The sequence below is a fragment of the Eubalaena glacialis genome, chromosome 6 (genome assembly GCF_028564815.1).
Source record: "Eubalaena glacialis isolate mEubGla1 chromosome 6, mEubGla1.1.hap2.+ XY, whole genome shotgun sequence".
NCBI lineage: Eukaryota > Metazoa > Chordata > Mammalia > Artiodactyla > Balaenidae > Eubalaena > Eubalaena glacialis.
In genome coordinates, this window is record NC_083721.1 from 12,078,574 (window position 1) to 12,097,401 (window position 18,828).

Sequence of the window (18,828 nt, forward strand, 5' to 3'; positions counted from 1 at the left end):
TCACCTGGCGGGGGACTGGCCCTGGGTCTGCCTCTTCTGGTTGTTACTCGCAGGGGCAGATGGAGGGCTGAGCGCAGAGGCTGGATGGGGCCAGAGGCCAGAGGTTTTCCAGGGGCCAGGAAGGATGTGCTCAACTCCTGCCGGGATTCCTGTTTCCAGGAGACTCCAGTCCCACCAGGGCAAACCAAGGAAGCAGCTTTTGCCTCTTCAAAGCAGTTACTGGACCCTGGCATCGCTGACTACCTGGGGACCTCGGGCGTGCTCATGACCTTCCTGGGCCACAGTTGCCTTATTCGGTAGGGAGGAGGGTGGGAAGATAACCCCTAGGGTCTCTTGCCCCACTGGCATTCTGTGGGAGTCAGAGATGATCTGGCACCTGTGGCCTTTGTCCCGGGCAGTGGTCCACTGTCCTCTGTGGTCATTGAGGAAAGCTGAGTGTGAAGGAGAAATCACTCCCTTTGCTTGATGCCCCCGAGCATCAAGCAGCCTGTAATGTTTAAGGACTTGGTTGTCCTGAACTCAGAGTCTGAGCTCTGGCCCGTCAACATCAGCTGGAGGCAAAGGGGGAAGTTTTCTAATGGAGGGGCCAATTCCACACGAGCAGAAAGAATTTGGCTTAATTTCTGATCAGGCATTTCAGCTTTTATGCTGGGCTTAGTTAAAAAGGACAGAATGGAAACTGCTTGAAGAAGTCATTTGCAACATCTCCATGAATAAAGATGCTAGTTTAGGTCTTGAGGATTAATTTGCTACTCTGTTTTCACATCTTATATTTGGTAGGAGAAGCTGGACCCTGCTTGAAAACAATATTTTGTTTGTCCCTACAACTAAAAGTTGCTTGATAAAAGTGAATCTGTGTGTTAGAAAAACATGACATTTTTCAATCTGTGGTTTCTTGAGCCTCCTTCAGTGAAGGTGGTAATCTACTTATTGATATTTATGAGTGTGCAGAAGAGGGAAGGGGCAGTGAGCTAGCAAGAAAATGCCTTCTGGAGGAAATGCATTTTCTCAATAGATGTGCTGTGTGCCATGGTGAGAAAAAGCTCTTCTTAACCATCACCTTGTTCTTAGCAAGTTCATAATGTGTCCTTGTGTGGCAGAAAGAAAAGTCCTTCTTCTGGCTGGCTTCCTTTATGGCCTATGAGGTCTAGCTAGCAGGCTAAGACTCTGAGCATTGACTGCCAGCTTGGACCCAGCCTCACCTGCATATCTGGGAAGTCAGCAAAGACTAGATGGGTGACCCTGAACCAGATGGGCAACATGGAATCACTGTTGTTAATAATCTGAAGTTTGGTAAAGTGAAATACTTTCCATACTTGGGGTGGAGCCTCTTTCTTGATGGGGGCACTTACCTTCTAAGTTATACGTTTTACAAGATTGTATTTTCATACCTGGTGTAATCAGTTTCCCTTGGAGGAGAACACCTCTAAATAGACCATCACTACAGGCTAGGGAAATCCCACAGTGCATTTAATCTGCTCTCTGTTTACTGATTGATTGCTCACCTGGCCTCCCGCACATATAACAACATAATTTCTCAGGGCCTTGTGTATTTTCCCCTTAGGTTCTGTTCACTCTCGTCGCTGGGATCACAAATTGGTGGTTGGCTGGATGCAGGGAACTTTTTTTGGCGTTGAGCCACATGTTTCTTTTCATCGTGCTTCTGAAGCCAGGTGAACCTTTCTCAAGGAGCCTGTCTTACACCCTCTCTGCTTTCCCAACCGCTTCCAAGACCAGCTTAAACTTGTTCCTTCTGCAAAAAGCCGGCCTGCAGATTTCAAAAAGCAACTCCTTGCTCTACAACATACATGTCTACACTTAAATATTGTGTCTGCAGAATATGCTACCCTCCCATAGACATATGTTCAGAGGTCTAACTTTGCATTTGGGGCACCGTATATAATTGCCTTTTATTCTACAGGACTCCTGAATGCCCTCTGATGCTATTTTTCGGGATGTAAATTCCTTATAAGGAGGGGGTCTGCTCATCTTGCTTGGCACATGGGCCAATAAGATGCTACATGCAGGCAGATAACTTAAATACTTTGATGATACTCAAAATAGCCCTGCATATTCTTGTGAAATTCACTCGTAATCTTTAGTGGTTCTGGAAAGCATGATAGGTTGTGATTTTTTTCAGTTAAATAAAAAAATCACATGTAGTGTTACCTTTCCTATAAGGCACTGGTACTTGCTCCAGTTTATAAGCAGAGACAGGAGGGAGACCACCCATCCCTTTTCTGTCCTATAGCTTTCTGCTTCTTTTAGAGATGGTTTTCAAAGTGAGGATGGCATCTAGGTGATATAGTCGGGACTATTGGAGGAATTGTTTATTTCTAATATCCTAGAAAATTTTTTTTCAGGGGCGACCTGATTTGGTTTTGATTTAGTTGTTCATTTTCTTTCTGTCCATTGTCAAGATGCAAGGTAAGCAAAGACAGCTGTTAAATACACAGAAGGCCACAATTCAAATTTAGTTATAATAGAAGCCTGTGAATTTTCTGATGGCAGAGTCAGGAAGAATGAGAAATTCTTCCCCGAAATGGGTTGGTGCATAGCACTACTTTCCCTCAAGTCCTCTCCTGCCCCTCCCCTTGAGTAAATAGACACTTAGCCAGGATGGTAGGCAAGGCAGTTCCATCTGGCCTGCACTCCTCCCCACCAATCCCTTCTGTGTTCCCGAAGTGAATGCTCATTTTTCCTAAATGTATACATGCTTCACATTAACCAATGTGGATAAAATTGGGTAAATCACCTTATCTGGCCTTTCTTTAATTTCCCACAGGTTAAAGGGGACACTATCTCTCCCCTACGATCCCCCTACCTTTAAATGTGGTTGTATTTCATTAATAACTATGAATATTTAAATATCGCATGTGAGCAAATCCACATTCCAAATTCTTTGTAACATCATCAGACAGAAGAGTTTTCTTCACTTGTTAGAATAAAATGATGTCCAAGGTCATAATTTCCTGGGAGACAACTCCAACCTGATTTAAATGATGGGGGGAAAGCTCATAGCCGTGAGATATTGTTTAAGCTTCTGTCCACTAAGACAGAAAAAAGTAGATTTCTGAGAAATATGATGAGATAGAAAATAATTTTATCATAAACGTATTTCATAACCCATTTTTCAGACTGTACTGTAAAAAGACCCTCCCCTCACCCCAGCTTGGCTAAGAACTAATTTCTGGAATTCCTCCCTCCCTCCTCTCACCCACCCATTCACCTGCGATGCCTGAACTTGACCTACAGTTTGACTCCATTGGATTATTCTACAAATCAGGAAGTCAGGTTTAAAAATTTTGACCCGCGTCATTTAATTATTACCCTTCCTCCTGAGGTTCTGGATCCACCAGGGCACCTTACACTTTTATTAACAAACAAATCAGGCAGAAAATGTAAGGTTTTTACATGTTTATTTTGTTGATTCTTCACAGCGCAACGAAACAAAGTTAGAGAAAAAAATAAAATGCCAGTTAAATTCGGCTACTACCAACAACCAAAAACCTTAAACATAAAATCCAAAGCAAGCTTCTGAAAGATCATAAAATCATCTTGGGTGGAGTAATTTGTTAACGTCTGTAACAAACCAATGTACTGATAGTTCTTCAATCGCACAGCGGCCAGATGACCCGCCCCACGCGCTGGTCCAAGACCCCGCACGTGAAGGGACAGCGCAGAAAACGCCATCCCGCCGTCGCCACCGCAGCGGGGCCGCTCCGAGCAGCCTGCTGTGTGAGGCTCCCGGTTCCCGTCCGTGTCTTTTAACGAGGCAGAACGTTAATTAGAGATCGTGCTTTCTGACAGGACGGCAACGGCGAAACGCATTGTTACCTATTTTTTAGGATACCGGGAACCCCTTCTGCAGGGGAAAGGTGGTTGTTTTTAAGCAAGCTCAAATGTTGGTTACGCTACCTTTGGGGAAGGGGGGGACAAAACGATGAATCTTGAGTTCTAAACTGCCCTTCTAAGAAGACCCCAGGATTTCAAAGCGAATAATCGCAGCAAAACACGCGGTTATGCGATTATCAAGAGCTGCACTGTAATCGTCGGGGTACGAAAGCGGACTTCCCAACCCAGCACACCCATCGACCCGGGAATTGTCATCGCCCCCTCCGGCGGCACCGCGATGCCAACCGTCCAGCCGCAGAGGGTCGGTCCGTCTGCTACGCGCGAGACCTTCTGCACCGACTAAGTGGTCTCTCTGGGGTCGGGCAGCCTCCTCTAACAGGGGCTGGCTGCTGGGAACAAGGGCGCCTATGACCTCTGGCCGAGGAGAGGAAAACACCGCCACCTCTCCCCCCCCCCCCCCGCCCTCCGAGAGCAGCCCCTTGGTCCCCTCGGGCCTGGCCTGCCGCCGCACCCTGGGCCAGCATGGCACCCTGAAGTCCACATCACCCCCTGCGAAGCGCACGACTGCAGGAGCCGGGAGAGACAAGCGCTGGGTGACAGTGGCAGTGAGAGTGCGCACTTGCTGCGCAAAGCAGCTGGAATCCACCCAGAACCCCAAACAGCCCCGACGCTCTATCGAACATCCGCTCGGGTCACTTTAATTTCCCCGGGGTGGGGGCGGGGAGGGGGACGCCCAACAGTCACTTTCTCCGGACGAGAAAGTTCGAAATGCCCTCTTTGCTCGGCCCTGCTCTCGCGGGGCGCAGGGCGCGGGGACGCGCAGAAGCTGGGCGGCGGGAGGCCGGGCCGAGGTCGCGCCCCGGGCCCGGGCCAGCCCTCACTTGGAGAACTGCGCCTGCACCGCGGCCAGGCCCAGGCCTGCCGGGACGAGGTGCGGGAACTTGCAGACGGCGCAGGTGCAAAGGCCGGGGCTGCCCGCGCCGCCGCCCGGGCCGCCGCCGGGGAGCGCGAACTGGCCGCACGGCGGCTCATCGAGCGCCAGCGACAGGTACTTGGCCGGCCGCAGCGCGTCGGGCGGCCCCACGGCGCCGGGCGCCAGCAGCACTGAGCCCGGCGCTGCGGCGAGCAGAGGCAGGCCGGCCAGCAGCAGGCGCGGTGCAGCGGGCCCCGCGCCCTCGCCGAGCGCGCGGCGCAGCTCCTGCAGCGAACTGCCCAGCAGCAGGATGTAGTTGCGGGCGAGCAGCAGCGTGGCGATCTTGGAGAGCTTGCGGCCCGGTGCACCCTGGCAGTGCGCCGCCGAGTAGGGCAGGATGACCTCGCGCAGCGCGTCCATGGCCAGGTTCAGGTCCTGCATGCGCTTCCGCTCTCGGCTGTTGATCTTGCGCCGCAGCTGCTGTTGCTGCTCCTCCTTGGCGTCTGCCCGGGAGCCGCCGCCCGCGTGCGCGCCCGGCCCGGATCCCGTGCCCGGCGGCTCGGCGGGCGCCTCCGTCTTCTCGCGCGCCGCCTTGGGGAGAAGGGGGGCCGTCGTGGAGGAGGAGGAGGAAGCGGAGGAAGAGGAGGAGGAGGGCGGCTGCCGGTAGCCCACTAGCTCATACAGGGAGGCCCCGAGCTGCACATCTCCCGGCCGCTGTGGCCGCAGCATGGTCGCAGGGGCCACGTTCACGCGCGCCTGGGAAACCGCATAATACATCTGGGGGACGGTGGGGAGGGCCGAAGCGCCCTTCAGGAACGCCCCGGGGTGGACCTTTCAGCAGGCCGCCCCTCCCCGCAGACCTGCGCGCGGGGAGCGGATGGCAGGGCAGTAGCCCGCGCTCAACCCCTTTAAACCCGGCTTGGGAACCTGAGGGGTCGCGGGCTGCTGGGCGCAGCCAATGGGGGCGCGAGGTCCGGCGCAGGCGCGTGCTCATTGGCCACCCGCTCCTCAGGCCGGCGCGGAGGTACCGCTGGCACCGCTTAAGGACATTATTGTGAGCGCCCGATGGAGAATCACAGGACAGGCCTCCGGGAGGGAGGGAAGGAGGGAGGGACGCGCCTTTTCGGGTGGAGTGCGGCTGTTCTTGGAGCACTGGTGGCATGGTGAGGCTGAAACTCCTGTGCCTATCTCCTTCTGCCCTCTGCCTCTACTTTTTGGTATACATATGCATATTGGTTTGTTTTAAATTGTGGTCAAATACGCATAACTTAATGTACCATCTTAACCGTGTATTAGTGTACAGTTCAGTAGTGTTAAGTGCATTGTTGTGCATCCAATCCGCAGAACTCTTCATCTTGCAAAACTGAAACTCTATACTCGTTAAACAATACCCCATCCTCCCTGCTACTCCTGGCAACCATTATACTTCTATGAATCCGACTACTCTAGGTGCCTCATATAAATGGAATCATATTGTATTTATCTTCTAGTGACCAGCTTATTTCGTTTAGCATAATGCCCTCAATGTTCATTCATGCTTTAGCATGTGTCAGGATTTTGTTTCTTTTTAAGGCTGAATAATATTCCATTATATGTATATACCTCGTTTTGTTTATCCAGTTCTCTATAGATGGACACTTGGTTTGCTTCCACCTTTTGGCCATTGTGAATAATGCCGCTATGAGCATGGTTGTAACAGGTTTTTTTAAATACGTGATTTCCTGCGAGGTTTGAGAACTAAATTTCTGGGCTCAAGGACCAGTAGCATTAGAATGGTTACTCCCAGCCTCTCCCTCTTCCCTCTCTCTGATTAAAAGGTCTTTAGGGACTAAGGAGCTTTGGGGGTGGGATTTCTTTCCTCCCCAAAAGAGACACATATTCATTCTGTCAGCGACTCGACTCTTGCTTAAGTAAAAACTCACGTAGAAATTGGCCTTTTAGCAGAAAACAACAACAACAACAAAATCCAAAAACAACAACCCACCCACACACTCATATCTGTTCATGGTGGAACTGAACTTTTCTCTTCCCCAAATAAAGGAGAGATTACTCAGTGACCCTGGAAGTCTTCTATCCCAACACCAGGGCATACTATTGCAGCTTGTCATTATCCCATGGCAAAATGGCATGGGAAAGAGGACCTTTTGGTATCTGAACCTCTACCATCCCATACAGTAGCCACCAGCTACCTGTGCCTATTAAAATTTAACTATTTACAATAAAATCAAGTTATAAGTTTAGTTCCTTGGTTGCACTAGCATTGCTTCAAGTGCTTAGTAGTGGCTATAGTGGCCATCTGTTGGACAGCACAGAGACCATTTCATCATCACAGAGAGTTCTACTGGACGGTGCTGATGTTGACAGTAACTGAAAGAAAATGAGCTTCTCTACCATGGTCCCCTTTGGTGTAAGAAGAGGGATGCTGTTGAAGGGCCTATCATAATGGGGACTGATTTCAGCTCTCAGAGCCCACTGGCCATGCTTGCTGATTTCAGGGCTGCTTTGTTCCGTTTTCTTCCACCAACATTCTCCCCATGGGCTCACTCTGATCTCTGCTTCCGACCTCCAGCTTTGCCTATAACATCCTGCCCAGGCCTCAGGTTCAGCTCCAGCATTACTTTCTTCTCAGAGTCTTGGTGATTTTCTCATCTTCTTCCTCTCATCACGCTCGGGAGACCATTGATAGCATTTTTCCCATAGCCTAGATTGTGTTATGTGGAGGACATCTCTGCATTGAGTTGTGATTGTTCTGAGGGCGGGAATCATTTGTTCATTTGTTCATCCTCCCAAAGCTTTGCAACGACTGTGTGTCCCGGCGGTGTCTAAGAATTGGTGTGAAATCTCTACTAGCTCACAGATTCATCCCTGAAATGTGCAAACTCCAAACAGTGCTTTAATCCAAGAGTTTCCCCTAGGTTTCCTAGAGAGGGAAGGGGCCTGGTAGGACCCCCTAGCAGGCTGGGGCACCACTTAGGGAGAGAGGAAGAGACCTCAGCAGGAAGGACCTAAGTCTCCAAGCAGAACTGTATGAGGCAGGAAGGAGAGAGACCAAGGAAATCACCTTGAACGTTTCAAGTTTTAAGACCTCACTAATCATTCCCCCTTTTGTTAAAGCATCCTGTTTCCCAAAGCATTTCAACAGACACTTGCATTTGATTTTCACGAGAACCATATGAGCTGGGCATTTAAAAAACCCCTGCCATAGATGGTGAAACTGAGGCTCCCAGAGGGTGGGAGGGTGGTGGGTTTCTGGGGTTGATAATGTGCCTTCAGACAGGACAGGCAGAGCTGCCCCATCGGTGGCCAGCTTCCAGAATTCTCTCCAGCTGGACCAGGCCTCCAGGAAGCTGAGGAGGGGGCCACGATGGGGATGGTTGGGGACGGGGTGAAAGGATGGATGGAGGGGGCAGCCAAGGCCGAGCCAGTATTGGGGAGTTGATGGGTTTCAGCCATGTCCTAGAAGAGGCGGCTCCCAGGATCCAACCTCCATGAATCCTGCACAGCCCCCTCTGGCAAAGCTCGCCCTCACCCTGAGGACCCCTCTGTCCTGTAGCTGAGGTGCCAGATTGGGGTAGACCCCAGACACCTCACTCTCTGGCTTCCTCCTCCTCCCACATCCTAGGTGGGGTTCCCGGGGCCTTCCTCTGCCAGCAGGAAGAGGAAGTGAACGAGAAACACAGAAGCTCAACCTGGGACAGTGGCCTAACATCCCCCTCCGTAGGCAGTGGTGCCCCGGGAATCAGAGATGGAAACACACACGTTGCTCTTCCCTCCAGAAGGGCCCCTCTTTACTGGAGGTGTCCCTGATGTTTCTCTTTAGCCCTTAACCTCCCCAAATCTCTGTCTTGGGGAAGGAGAACTCCCTTCCCCAGCCCAGGACACCGTCAGCAGGACACTCTGGTCAGTGTGTATTAAAGTGCTCTCGGGTGAGCCCCAGAAGAGGGCTCCAGGTGGCCGTGTGGGCCCAGCATGGGCACAGGATTTGGCGCTTGTTGATGCTGGTGACTTGGATGCCCCTTCTGCTGGACCGGAGCTCCAGTGGCATGCAAAGTGTGACAGCTGGCAAGGGCCAGCAAGCCATTATAGCCCCTGGCAGGGGCCCCGTGGGCCGGCTCAAGGGGGACAGCTGCCGTGGCCTCCCACGTTCAGGACATTCTTGGGGAGCAAATTGCATCCACCATAACAACCACTCTTGTCTCTGCCTAAAGGGGTTGTGTGTGTGTGTGTGTGTGTGTGTGTGTTAGTGACTCCTTTCACCCCAAGGAGGTAGGTGTGTCAGGCTTCCTTTTTCTTTCATAGAAACCTAAAACCTCTCCTGCCTGTTCCCCCAACCCTGCTGCCCACCCCTGCTTTGGATGGAGAAGCTGGAACTGTTGCAGTGACAGACAATGGGGCCCTGATGCCTTGGTGAGTGTACAGCACCATCCACCCCCTCTGTACGAACAGACAGGCTGCAAAGCCCCCTGTTGTCCCTGAAGAGACTGTCTTCTTGCAGAAAGCCAGCTAAGTGTAAAAGGTCGTCTTTGCTAAAATGTGCTATTGAAACTGGCTGGAGTTTAGACCTGTAATGAAAGAACAGAGTTCACTTTCAAGTGCTGCTTTCTTCTAAGAAGAGCAAAATTCTCTGGAAAGTGTCCATTACCCAAGAGGTGTTGAAATTTACACTATCGCTACGAGAAGTGGCCGCCCCATCTAATGTTTGCCCTATATCGGCTTCCCCCATCCCATCCACAGGTAACTCTTCCTGGAACACAGAAGACAGGGAAGGAGCTGCAGAGAGAGGGGCACTGAGCTCCTTTCTGGATAGAGGAGAGGAGGAGAGAGAGAAAATGAGGGGGAGGAAGTGGCTTACCCTTTGGTAAGTGTTCCTGGATGGAGCAGAGCTCCTTAGACACGTTTGGTCCACTCTCACTTGGGGACCATCTGAACAGACTCTAAGTCATAGTTCGAAACAGTTCAGATTAAATAAAGATTCCTACTGGGAAAATAAGAAAGAATACGCATTTTGTTTATTTTCAAAAGGGAGTGCAAGTTAATCGAGTTGTTATGCACTGACACGATGTTAATAGTTACTTACAGTGTTATTTTAAAGCTTTGTGATGGTCACAGTTGTCCTTCCTTCCAGTGTGGAAGGGCAAAGGCAGCACAATGTGGTGGTCTCTCTTCTGGTTAAAACACTATAGATTATCAAATCTAGTGGATGTGTTTTACACATATTATAAGAAGTTTTATTCTATTTTATCTTATTTATTTATTTTGGCTGCACCATACAGCATGTGGGATCTTCCCCAACCAGGGATCGAACCCACATCCCCTGCAGTAGAAGCACGGAGTCTTAACCACTGGACCACCAGGGAAGTCCTCTGTTTTATTTTTAATAAATGTCATTTGGACCTGATTTTAATAAAGTTTACTACTTAAAAATTATTTCTGAGTCCAGATTCGTCCCATGCCACCTTTTCTGTGGAAAAAAGTTAAAAGTAAGAAAAGAAATTAGATAGCATCTGAGGATTTTTTCAGATTTCCTTTTAATAACAAAAGCTTGATTTGGCTATTGGTGACATAACTCAAGCTGATGGATAGATGCTTTTTTTTTTTTTTTTGAAACCCAGGGTGATGTATGTAACAGAAACAGAAAATTTTCACTGCTTCTGTGAGTACCAAATGCTGAAATTCTACACGTCACCTAGAGCTCTATAATAACAGATTTTAATACCTCTCACTGTAGATTTGCAAAGAACTCTTCCTTAAAAGAAACTTCAAATAATCATTGTGGAAAGCCCAGAAAAAGAGAAGTACATCTTTTTGTTTTAAAGATGAATGGAGATATTTCCTGCCACATCAAAACTTAAAAGCCTATTGACAGAATTTTAGGCAGAGAAATGGAAAATAACTAACAGGGATCCTCTGAGTAAGTATGATAAGAATAACTGTGAATTAAGATACGTAGCACATGCAGCTTGGTGTCTGAAGGGTTGGTTTGGGGCCGAACAGAAATATTCTCTGAGTCTCCCCGAAGTCAGTAGCTGAAGCCAAACGTCCCAAAGGCTTACGCTGACACAATGAAAAGAGACAATTTGCTTGGAAGGCTGTGGCTAATTTATAACACAATGTCCAATGTCATGGTTAGTTTTGTTGCAAAAATTTGGCAGTTTCACCCAGAGTCTCAGGCAGCCTGAAAAGATGCGAGCGATTCTGGCCGCAGCATCTCCCGCTTGCTAGATGTTCCAAATGGTTCAAACAAGCCCTTTCATAGAGACGCAGGGCCAAGTGTGCTCAAAGGAATGAGGGAAACAAAGGTGGCTCTGAAGTCATTTCCCCGCACTGGGTCCAGCCATCCGGTTTCACTCTTTCCCCATTGAACGGACAGAATGCAACAGGAAGAGCGCGGATGAAAGGGAACAAACAGGCCGATGTGTTTGGGGAGAGAATGGAGAGAGGCCGGGGCACTGAGCTGCTAAACTTTCATTCTAGGTTTTCAGAAAGGAGTGAATGATGAATTATAGAAACCTGAAAGGTAATAAAATATGGGTCACTGAAGCGCTGAGGCCAAGTTCCTAAAACACCTGCAGAGACAGAAGGTTCTGGAAGTCAGTGTGGCCCCGCGGTCGCCCAGGCAGACACGCTGCCCGAGGCACAGAAGGGGACTGTTCAGAACTCACCTGTTGTTTTCCCGTTGGCTTGCAGTCCTTCTCCGTCTGCAAGAGCCAGCGGCTGGATCTGACTCCAGATTAGACCACCGGGGGGGAGAAAGAAAGGCAGTGTGGAGACTTCCCAGGGTGCAGTTAAGGAGACTGGAGCTGGGAGGCCACCTCCATCCTCTCCTGAAGGCGCTCTGACCTGGAAATATTAACTCCGGTGAAGACGATCCACGTTAAACATGCAAATCTCCTCCGCGGGAATATTCTAAAGCTTTTCTGCTCAAAGGCTCAGCCTATTTATGTCTTACAAAGCAGAGTCCTGTTGCCTGGATGGCGGATAGGAGCTAGCCTGTAGCCTCCGCAAGACTCCTTTGAGCCTCAGTTTCCTCATCTATAAAATGGGAATAATAGTGTTTCTCTCCTAGGGCTGTTATACAGATTAGAAGGAACTATGAGGAAGGTGCCTAGTCCAGAGCCTGGCACATAGTAGCTGCTTAGTAAAATGATATCAGTAGCTAATATTATTGAGTACCAGCCAGGCACCATGGAAGGACACTTATTTTATGGTTTTCATTCAGACTGAGATGATGTCCCAGTTTTGTTTGCTTTAAGTGCCTGCTTTCTCTGTACCAAGGATATGGGGTTTTCTAGCCCCTTCTGTCCCTGTGCTCGCTGAACACCAGGGATTCTTCACCCACAGGGCTCTGCTTCAGAGACACTTTCCTGAACACACTGAACCAAAATCCATCAACAACTTGCTAAAGAAGCTATATAAATGTGACCTCAGTATAATCGTACAATATATTGAGACAACTGTAGTGCAAACTTCGAGGCCAGACGACCTGGGTTTGAATCCTAGCTCCTTGTGTGACTTAGGACAAGAGACGTTACCTGTCAGTGACCCAGTTCCCTCCATCTGCAAAACAAAGATGAAAACAGAACTTAGACAGAAGTTCCGTGGAGAGGACTGGGTGAGTTGATACCCTTAAGGCACTCTGCACAGCAGAATGTTAGCTGTTACAACTGGTTTATTAACCTCTGTCATGGACTAATTGTGCCCCTCCAAATTCACATTGAAATCCTCACCCCCAGTACCTCAGACTGTGACCTTGGAAATAGGATCGTTGCAGACGTAATTAGTTAAAATGAGGCTATTAGGGTGGGCTTTAATCCAATATGACTGATCCTTAAAAAAAGGGGTGGGGGGAAATTTGGACACAGATATCTGCAGGAAGGATGCCAGGTGAAGATGTAGGCAGAGATCTGGTGATGCTCCTACAAGCCAAGGGATGCCAGAGATTTCCAGCCAATTGTCAGAAGCTGGGAGAGAGGGATGGAACAGATCCGTCATCAGAAGGAACCAACCCTGCTGACACCTTGATCTTGGACTTCCAGCCTCCAGAACCGGGAGGCAATACATTTGTGCTGTTTCAGCTGCCCAGTATGTGGTACTTTGTTACAGCAGTCCGAGCTGAGTGATACAGCCTCTGAGCCAATTCCTACTCCATAAAGTGGTGAGGTGGTCAGAGGGCAGGCTCTATATATAGTCGGGCCAGTGGGGCTCAAACTCAGCCTGTCACTTACAAGCTTATGAAATTGGGCAGCTTACTTAACCTCCCTGGGCCTCAGTTAATTCATCTGCAAAATGAAGCTCATAATTTTACTTACATCTACCTCACAGGTACTTTTTTAAAATTAATTTTTATTGGAGTATAGTTGATTTACAATGTTGTGTTAGTTTCAGGTGTACAGCAAAGTGAATCAGTTATACATATATCCACTCCTTTTTAGATTCTTTTCCCATATAGGCCATTACAGAATATTGAGTAGAGTTGCCTGTGCTATTCAGTAGGTTCTTATTCGTTATGTATTTTATATATAGTAATATGTATATGTCAATCCTGATCTCCCAATTCATCCCCCCTTTTCCCCCTTGGTAACCATACGTTTGTTTCTACATCTGTGACTCTATTTCTGTTTTGTAAATAAGTTCATTTGTACCATTTTTTTTAGATTCCAGATATAAGTGATATCATATGGTATTTGTCTTTCTCTGTCTGACTTACTTCACTCAGTATGACAATCTCTAGATCCATCCATGTCACTGAAAATGGCATTATTTCATTCTTTTTTTTATGGCTGAGTAATATTCCATTGTATATAGGTACCACGTCTTCTTTATCTGTTCATCCGGCGAGGGGCACTTAGGTTGTTTCCGTGTCTTGGCTATTGTAAATAGTGCTGCAATCAACATTGGAGTGCATGTATCTTTTTGAATTATGGTTTTCTCCGGATATATGCCTAGGAGTGGGATTGCTGGATCATATGGTAGCTCCATACTGTTCTCCATAGTAGCTGTACCAATTTACATTCCCACCAACAATGTAGGAGGGTCACAGGTACTTTTTAAAGCGAGAATTAGATGGGTGCATGGTTCACAGTAATGTTAGCTGTTCTAGACCTAAACCTAAAGATTAGCTGTTCTAAACCTCGTTTGGAGGTTTCTAGAGATAGTGGAGAATGGAGGCAGAACTCTGCCCCACGTCAGATTCCCTGGAGGTCTTGCTAAGTACAGATTCTGGTTCAGTAGGTCGGGGTGGGGCCTGAGGTTCTGTATTTCTAAGAAGCTCCCAGCTGAGTTGGAGGACCACACTTCGTGTGTAGCGAGGCCCATGATGGCCTCACCTGGTCCCATCTAGGAGAATGAAACTGATTTAAGAAGAATGTTTTTCGAAGAAGCCCTCTTTCCTCATGCCTGCTCCTTGGCGTCTCAACTATGTTTAGAGAAAGAGCAAAGTTGGCTGTGGAGAAAAGAATGAAGAAATGACCAACGATGCACATTGGGGAGGTGAACAGATACAGATGGCTGGACCTGAGACCTGGGGTTTTTCCAGCTCCAAGAGGGTGCGGTTGGACGGATGAGACGCAGAGGGTGTGTGATTGCCTGGAACGGGGCGGGGAGAGAGAACGGGAGCCGGAACGTGGGCCAAGCCCATCCTCTGGGGCCCTTGCCCTCCACTCTTCCCTCTGCTGGAAGCCTCTCCCCAGGTCTCCTCACCATTGAGTTCTCGATGCAGATATGACCCCCTCAAGAGGCCTTCTCAGACCACCCACCCTAGTGGTGCCCCCTCCCCGCCGGTCCCACTGTCACTCCTCCCTGCTTTCTTTTCTTCGTGGCGCTTACCAGCAGCTAGAATGGTCCGGTCACTTACTTGCCCACGTATTTATACAGGTCTGTTTGCTCGCACTCAAGATGGGAGGCTCCACGGGAGTGGTGTTCTCTGCTGTATGTACCCCAGTGCCTTGAGCAGGGCTGGGCCCCTCCCTACTAGGTGTTCAGTGAATACTTGAATGAATGAGTGCAGAGGCCGAATCTAGACGGATTGGCCGAGTTCACTGAGGGCTCGCTATGTGCAGAGCGCTGTGCCAGGCCCTTGAGAAAGTGTGGGCTCGCGCCTCCTAGTAACGTGTAACCCACTTGAGGGCATGGGGTAGACACATGTGAACACCTGACTAGCAGTGTCAGGTTACAGGGTATGGATGAGCTGGGAGGGGATCGGAGCTGCTGTGGCTCAGGGCACCTGGAGCCCCAGGATCTTGTTAAGTGCAGCGTCCGGGTCCAGGAGCCAGGGTAGAGCCTGAGATGCTTCGCTGTAGTCAGCGCCCAGGTGATGCCGACGCTGCTGGTCCGGGGATCCTGGTTTTGAGGATGGCGAGGCTTTAAGTGTTTAGAAGAGGGAGCAGGAGCTTACGGCCAAGGCCTCTTGGAGGAGGGTTTGGTAAGGAGGCAGGCCTGGAGGACTGGGGGTTGGGAAGGGGACGGGCAGAGCTGTGGGGCCGGAGGGCAGGGAAGAGGCCATGGGGGCTGGAATGGAGGCTGGGAGCAGGGTGAGCAAGGCAAGCCAGGAGGGCGGTGGGGGGAGGAGGGGCAGATAGGGAAAAGCCCAGCCACAGCCATGGGGACACACACCCTCCCTCCGCAATCTTCTATTTTTAAAGGCAGTTCGTAGGAGGGTTGAGACACCAGTATACTGCCTTCCTCTGATCTGTCAATTAGTCCAAAACATATTTTCAGTAATGTTAGAACCCAAGGTTGCCCAGCAGGGCATTGTGGAGGTGAAAGGGCAAGCTCTGTGCGGGATGCTGCCGAAGCTGAGGACGTGCGGGCAGGTGTCCTGCCCCGGTGGCCACGTGGCCGGTTCTAACCAGCTGGGATGGCCATGTGACCTGCCCAAGGACACCCTTGCCCTTATTTTTTGTTAACCATTTTCACATCTGTCATCTCCTTGAGACTTATGGTGTCCCTATGAGGCGGGGAGGACAGCTGCCTGTTTTGCAGGCGAGGAAACCGAGACCCAGAGAAGGTTGAGGCCAGCCTAGTCTCACTGGGTGCGGAGCTCACGCTAAGACAGGGAGGAATTCTTCTGCTTCTTTCACACGGTGCCTCTTGCCTCGATGTTCATACATGTTAACGTGCGGACAGGGTTGGAGACGAGCAGTTCTTCTATCAGAGAAAGCCTCCCAGGAAGTGTATAGAATGATGAGCTCTTGGTCACCAGGATGGGACCCTGTCTAGGCTAATGGTCTTTGGGATGCCAGAATATTCTAGAATCTCCCCAGGGTGGCCTTGGCCTCCATCAGCTCCCCCCACCAATGGGAGGGAATTGCCTGTAGCTGTGGCAACTGGCACTGCTTCCCACATTGGGTGGAGACTAAGGTCAGGGCCAATTCCACGCTCCTTCATCCCCTATTATGACTTTTATTTCCCTGGCACATGGCAGCTGCTTGTGTGCAAATGAGGAGACAGGAAGTATTATATTGTGGTTAATGACACTCGAGGAGAGCAATAACACCATTATTAACTCACTTGATTCTTCCCACTTTTAACAGTGGATCCATTTAAAGTGATGGGGGGAATTTAGGGCAAGTTTTCACTTGCTTTCATAAAGCAGGGACTCACCTGCATTTTCAGATACTTGACCACTCATCAAAAAAGTGGGATTCATGTACCCTTTATCCGAGGGAAGAATTGAGGCAGCTATCAGTCTTCAGGTCTAAAATCCTGGGGTGCTGAGAGTAGCAGGGACCGGGAAAGGAGTGCTGTGGGTACCAGCCCAGATCAAGACAGTAGCTTCTGTGGTCTCCTGTGCTGGGCGTAGCTCAAGCCAGCTGGGCTGCTCCCCGCTCCCCTCCCCCCCCACCCCCCCAGCTTCTTCCTGGTCTCCTCCACGGCTGCTCCTGCTTTCTCTGACTATAGTGGGAGCAGGGGGGCTCCCGAGGCCCCGGGATACCCTCTGGGGTACAGCTGTTCTTTGTCACCCCTTCCCTGTAGGCTGTTTCCAGGCCACCACAATAGTGTGGCTTCAGGAGCTGTTCCCGGGCCTCTGAGTTTGCACTGTACACATCACCCTTAACAGCACGCAGGCCAAACTCCCCCCCCCGGGCCACTTCTCGCCAGCATCTACTACCGATTTTAATTTTTGTTCTCTTTCTTTCCCGTCCCCCTCTCTGGCTTCTCACCCCAGCATTACACACAGTCGTTCAGCACAAACCCGTCCCCCTGCCCTCCTGTTAACAGAACTCACCCTCTTCAGATATACTTTTCATCTGAGCAGACCCTTGCAAACGGTCTTCTAGCCAAATGCCGTGCCTGCCCCAACAGGACTCCTGGTGAATAAAACTCTGTTTATTTTATTCCACGAATAAGAGATGCCAACTCTAGTCCCAAGAAAAGGAGCCAGGCAACATCCCAAACTGTGTCCACTCTGTGGGCGCTTCCTATGCCGGGGCCCACTTTCCCTTAATGTCCCCTCTTGCCTGTCCTCGTACCTAGCAACCTTCCTGGCTATTCCTACCTGTCTCTTTTATGTTGTCAGGCAACGTGGCCTTAGAGAGGTGGAAGGGGGCAAGGGTGAGAGGGGTCCTGGGGTGGGTCTCAAACCATGTGGCCTCAAAACCCAGCTTCTTCTAAAATCAATGAAAGAGGATTGTACCAAATATAGGTTCTCGGCCATGACCAAGTGCCTCTGGGTAGGATTCTGTGCACACCACTTACCATGCTGCTCCCTGTTCCTTCTGCTGGGATGTTGTATGGGTGTTGGAAATATCTCCCCACGCTGAGGCTACACCATGGCTGCACATCTGTGGGAGTCTCTGTATTCAGTAGGAGATGCTGTCTATTGGGGAATTAATTGATCATCCAGATTACGGCCTGATGGTCAAATCTTCGTGCTTCCAGTTCCCTGAGGTCATGGTCTGAATGCTAAGACTCAGGCAGCCTGCCCCATGCGCACACTTTAGGGGCCCGCTTGGGTCTTGCTCTGGCTGTGTCCCTCCCCATGGGGAGAAGAGTGTCCGGGGCTAAGGGCCTGTGTCCCCCCAGAGCTTGCCCTCCTTCCATGGCTGTGCATGAGGCCTGCAGTGCAGGACGGAGTGGGGCTGGGGAGAGGGGCGGGATGGGATGCAGGCCTTGGATCTTCTTTCCACTCTTCCTCCTGAGCCCCACGATGTTAGAAGCCAACCTGACTGTTCAGTTTTTACTTTTTTTCTGGACAAATGACTAACACCGAAGCTTCTTCCAATGAACGCAAGACAAGACCACTCCAGCCCCCAACTCTTAACAAAATTAAACAGGTCAGGTCAGTCCTTCTCACTCAAAAGCTTTTGGAGGGGCTTCCCTGGTGGCGCAGTGGTTAAGAATCCACCTGCCAATGCAGGGGACACGGGTTCGAGCCCTGGTCCGGGAAGATCCCACATGCCGTGGAGCAAGTAAGCCCGTGTGCCACAACTACTGAGCCTGCGCTCTAGAGCCTGAGAGCCACAACTATTGAGCCCACGTGCCACAACTACTGAAGCCCGCGCGCCTAGAGCCCGTGCTCCGCAACAAGAGAAGCCACCACAATGAGAAGCCCGCGCAACCGCAAGGAAGAGTAGCCCCTGCTCACTGCAACTAGGGAAAACCACGCACAGCAACGAAGACCCATCGCAGCCAAAAATAAACAAATAAATAAATTTATTAAAAAAAAAAAAAAAAGCTTTTGGAGCTTAGACACATACTTAGAATGAAATCCAAGGGCCCAAAGGCTCCACCCAATTCTGCCCTTGAGCTTTGGTGTTTTTGGAACTGGCTGCCATGTTTGAAGCCCTGCACTTGTGCCAGAGGGCCCCAGGGAGAGAGCGGCCTGGGACGCCGTGGGGTCAACCTGCCTCTCGACCCCTGGTCCTGCTGTTCCTCCATGTCCCGCCCCCCCGCCCCCCAGGCCCTGTGGACCCTTCTGTGACACCCAGCCTTGTCCCCGCCTCGGCTCCATTGCTCTTGTAGCTTCCTCTCCTGGGATCACCTTTCCGGTGTTCACACTTCTGCCAATTTCTTCTCCCCGCTGACCCCGTAACCACACGGTGACCATCACCCCTTTACCT

At 50.2% G+C, this 18,828-nt stretch overlaps 1 protein-coding gene across 1 annotated transcript; it reads right to left on the reverse strand.

Annotated features, from left to right (window-relative positions):
- Window positions 1-4,732: 4,732 nt before the first annotated feature.
- Window positions 4,733-5,572, reverse strand: OLIG1 (oligodendrocyte transcription factor 1). The gene has a single exon (XM_061192896.1). It carries the CDS (start codon window positions 5,543-5,545, stop codon window positions 4,733-4,735), a length of 813 nt encoding a protein of 270 aa, XP_061048879.1. The 5' UTR covers window positions 5,546-5,572.
- Between the last annotated feature and the right edge of the window lie 13,256 nt (window positions 5,573-18,828).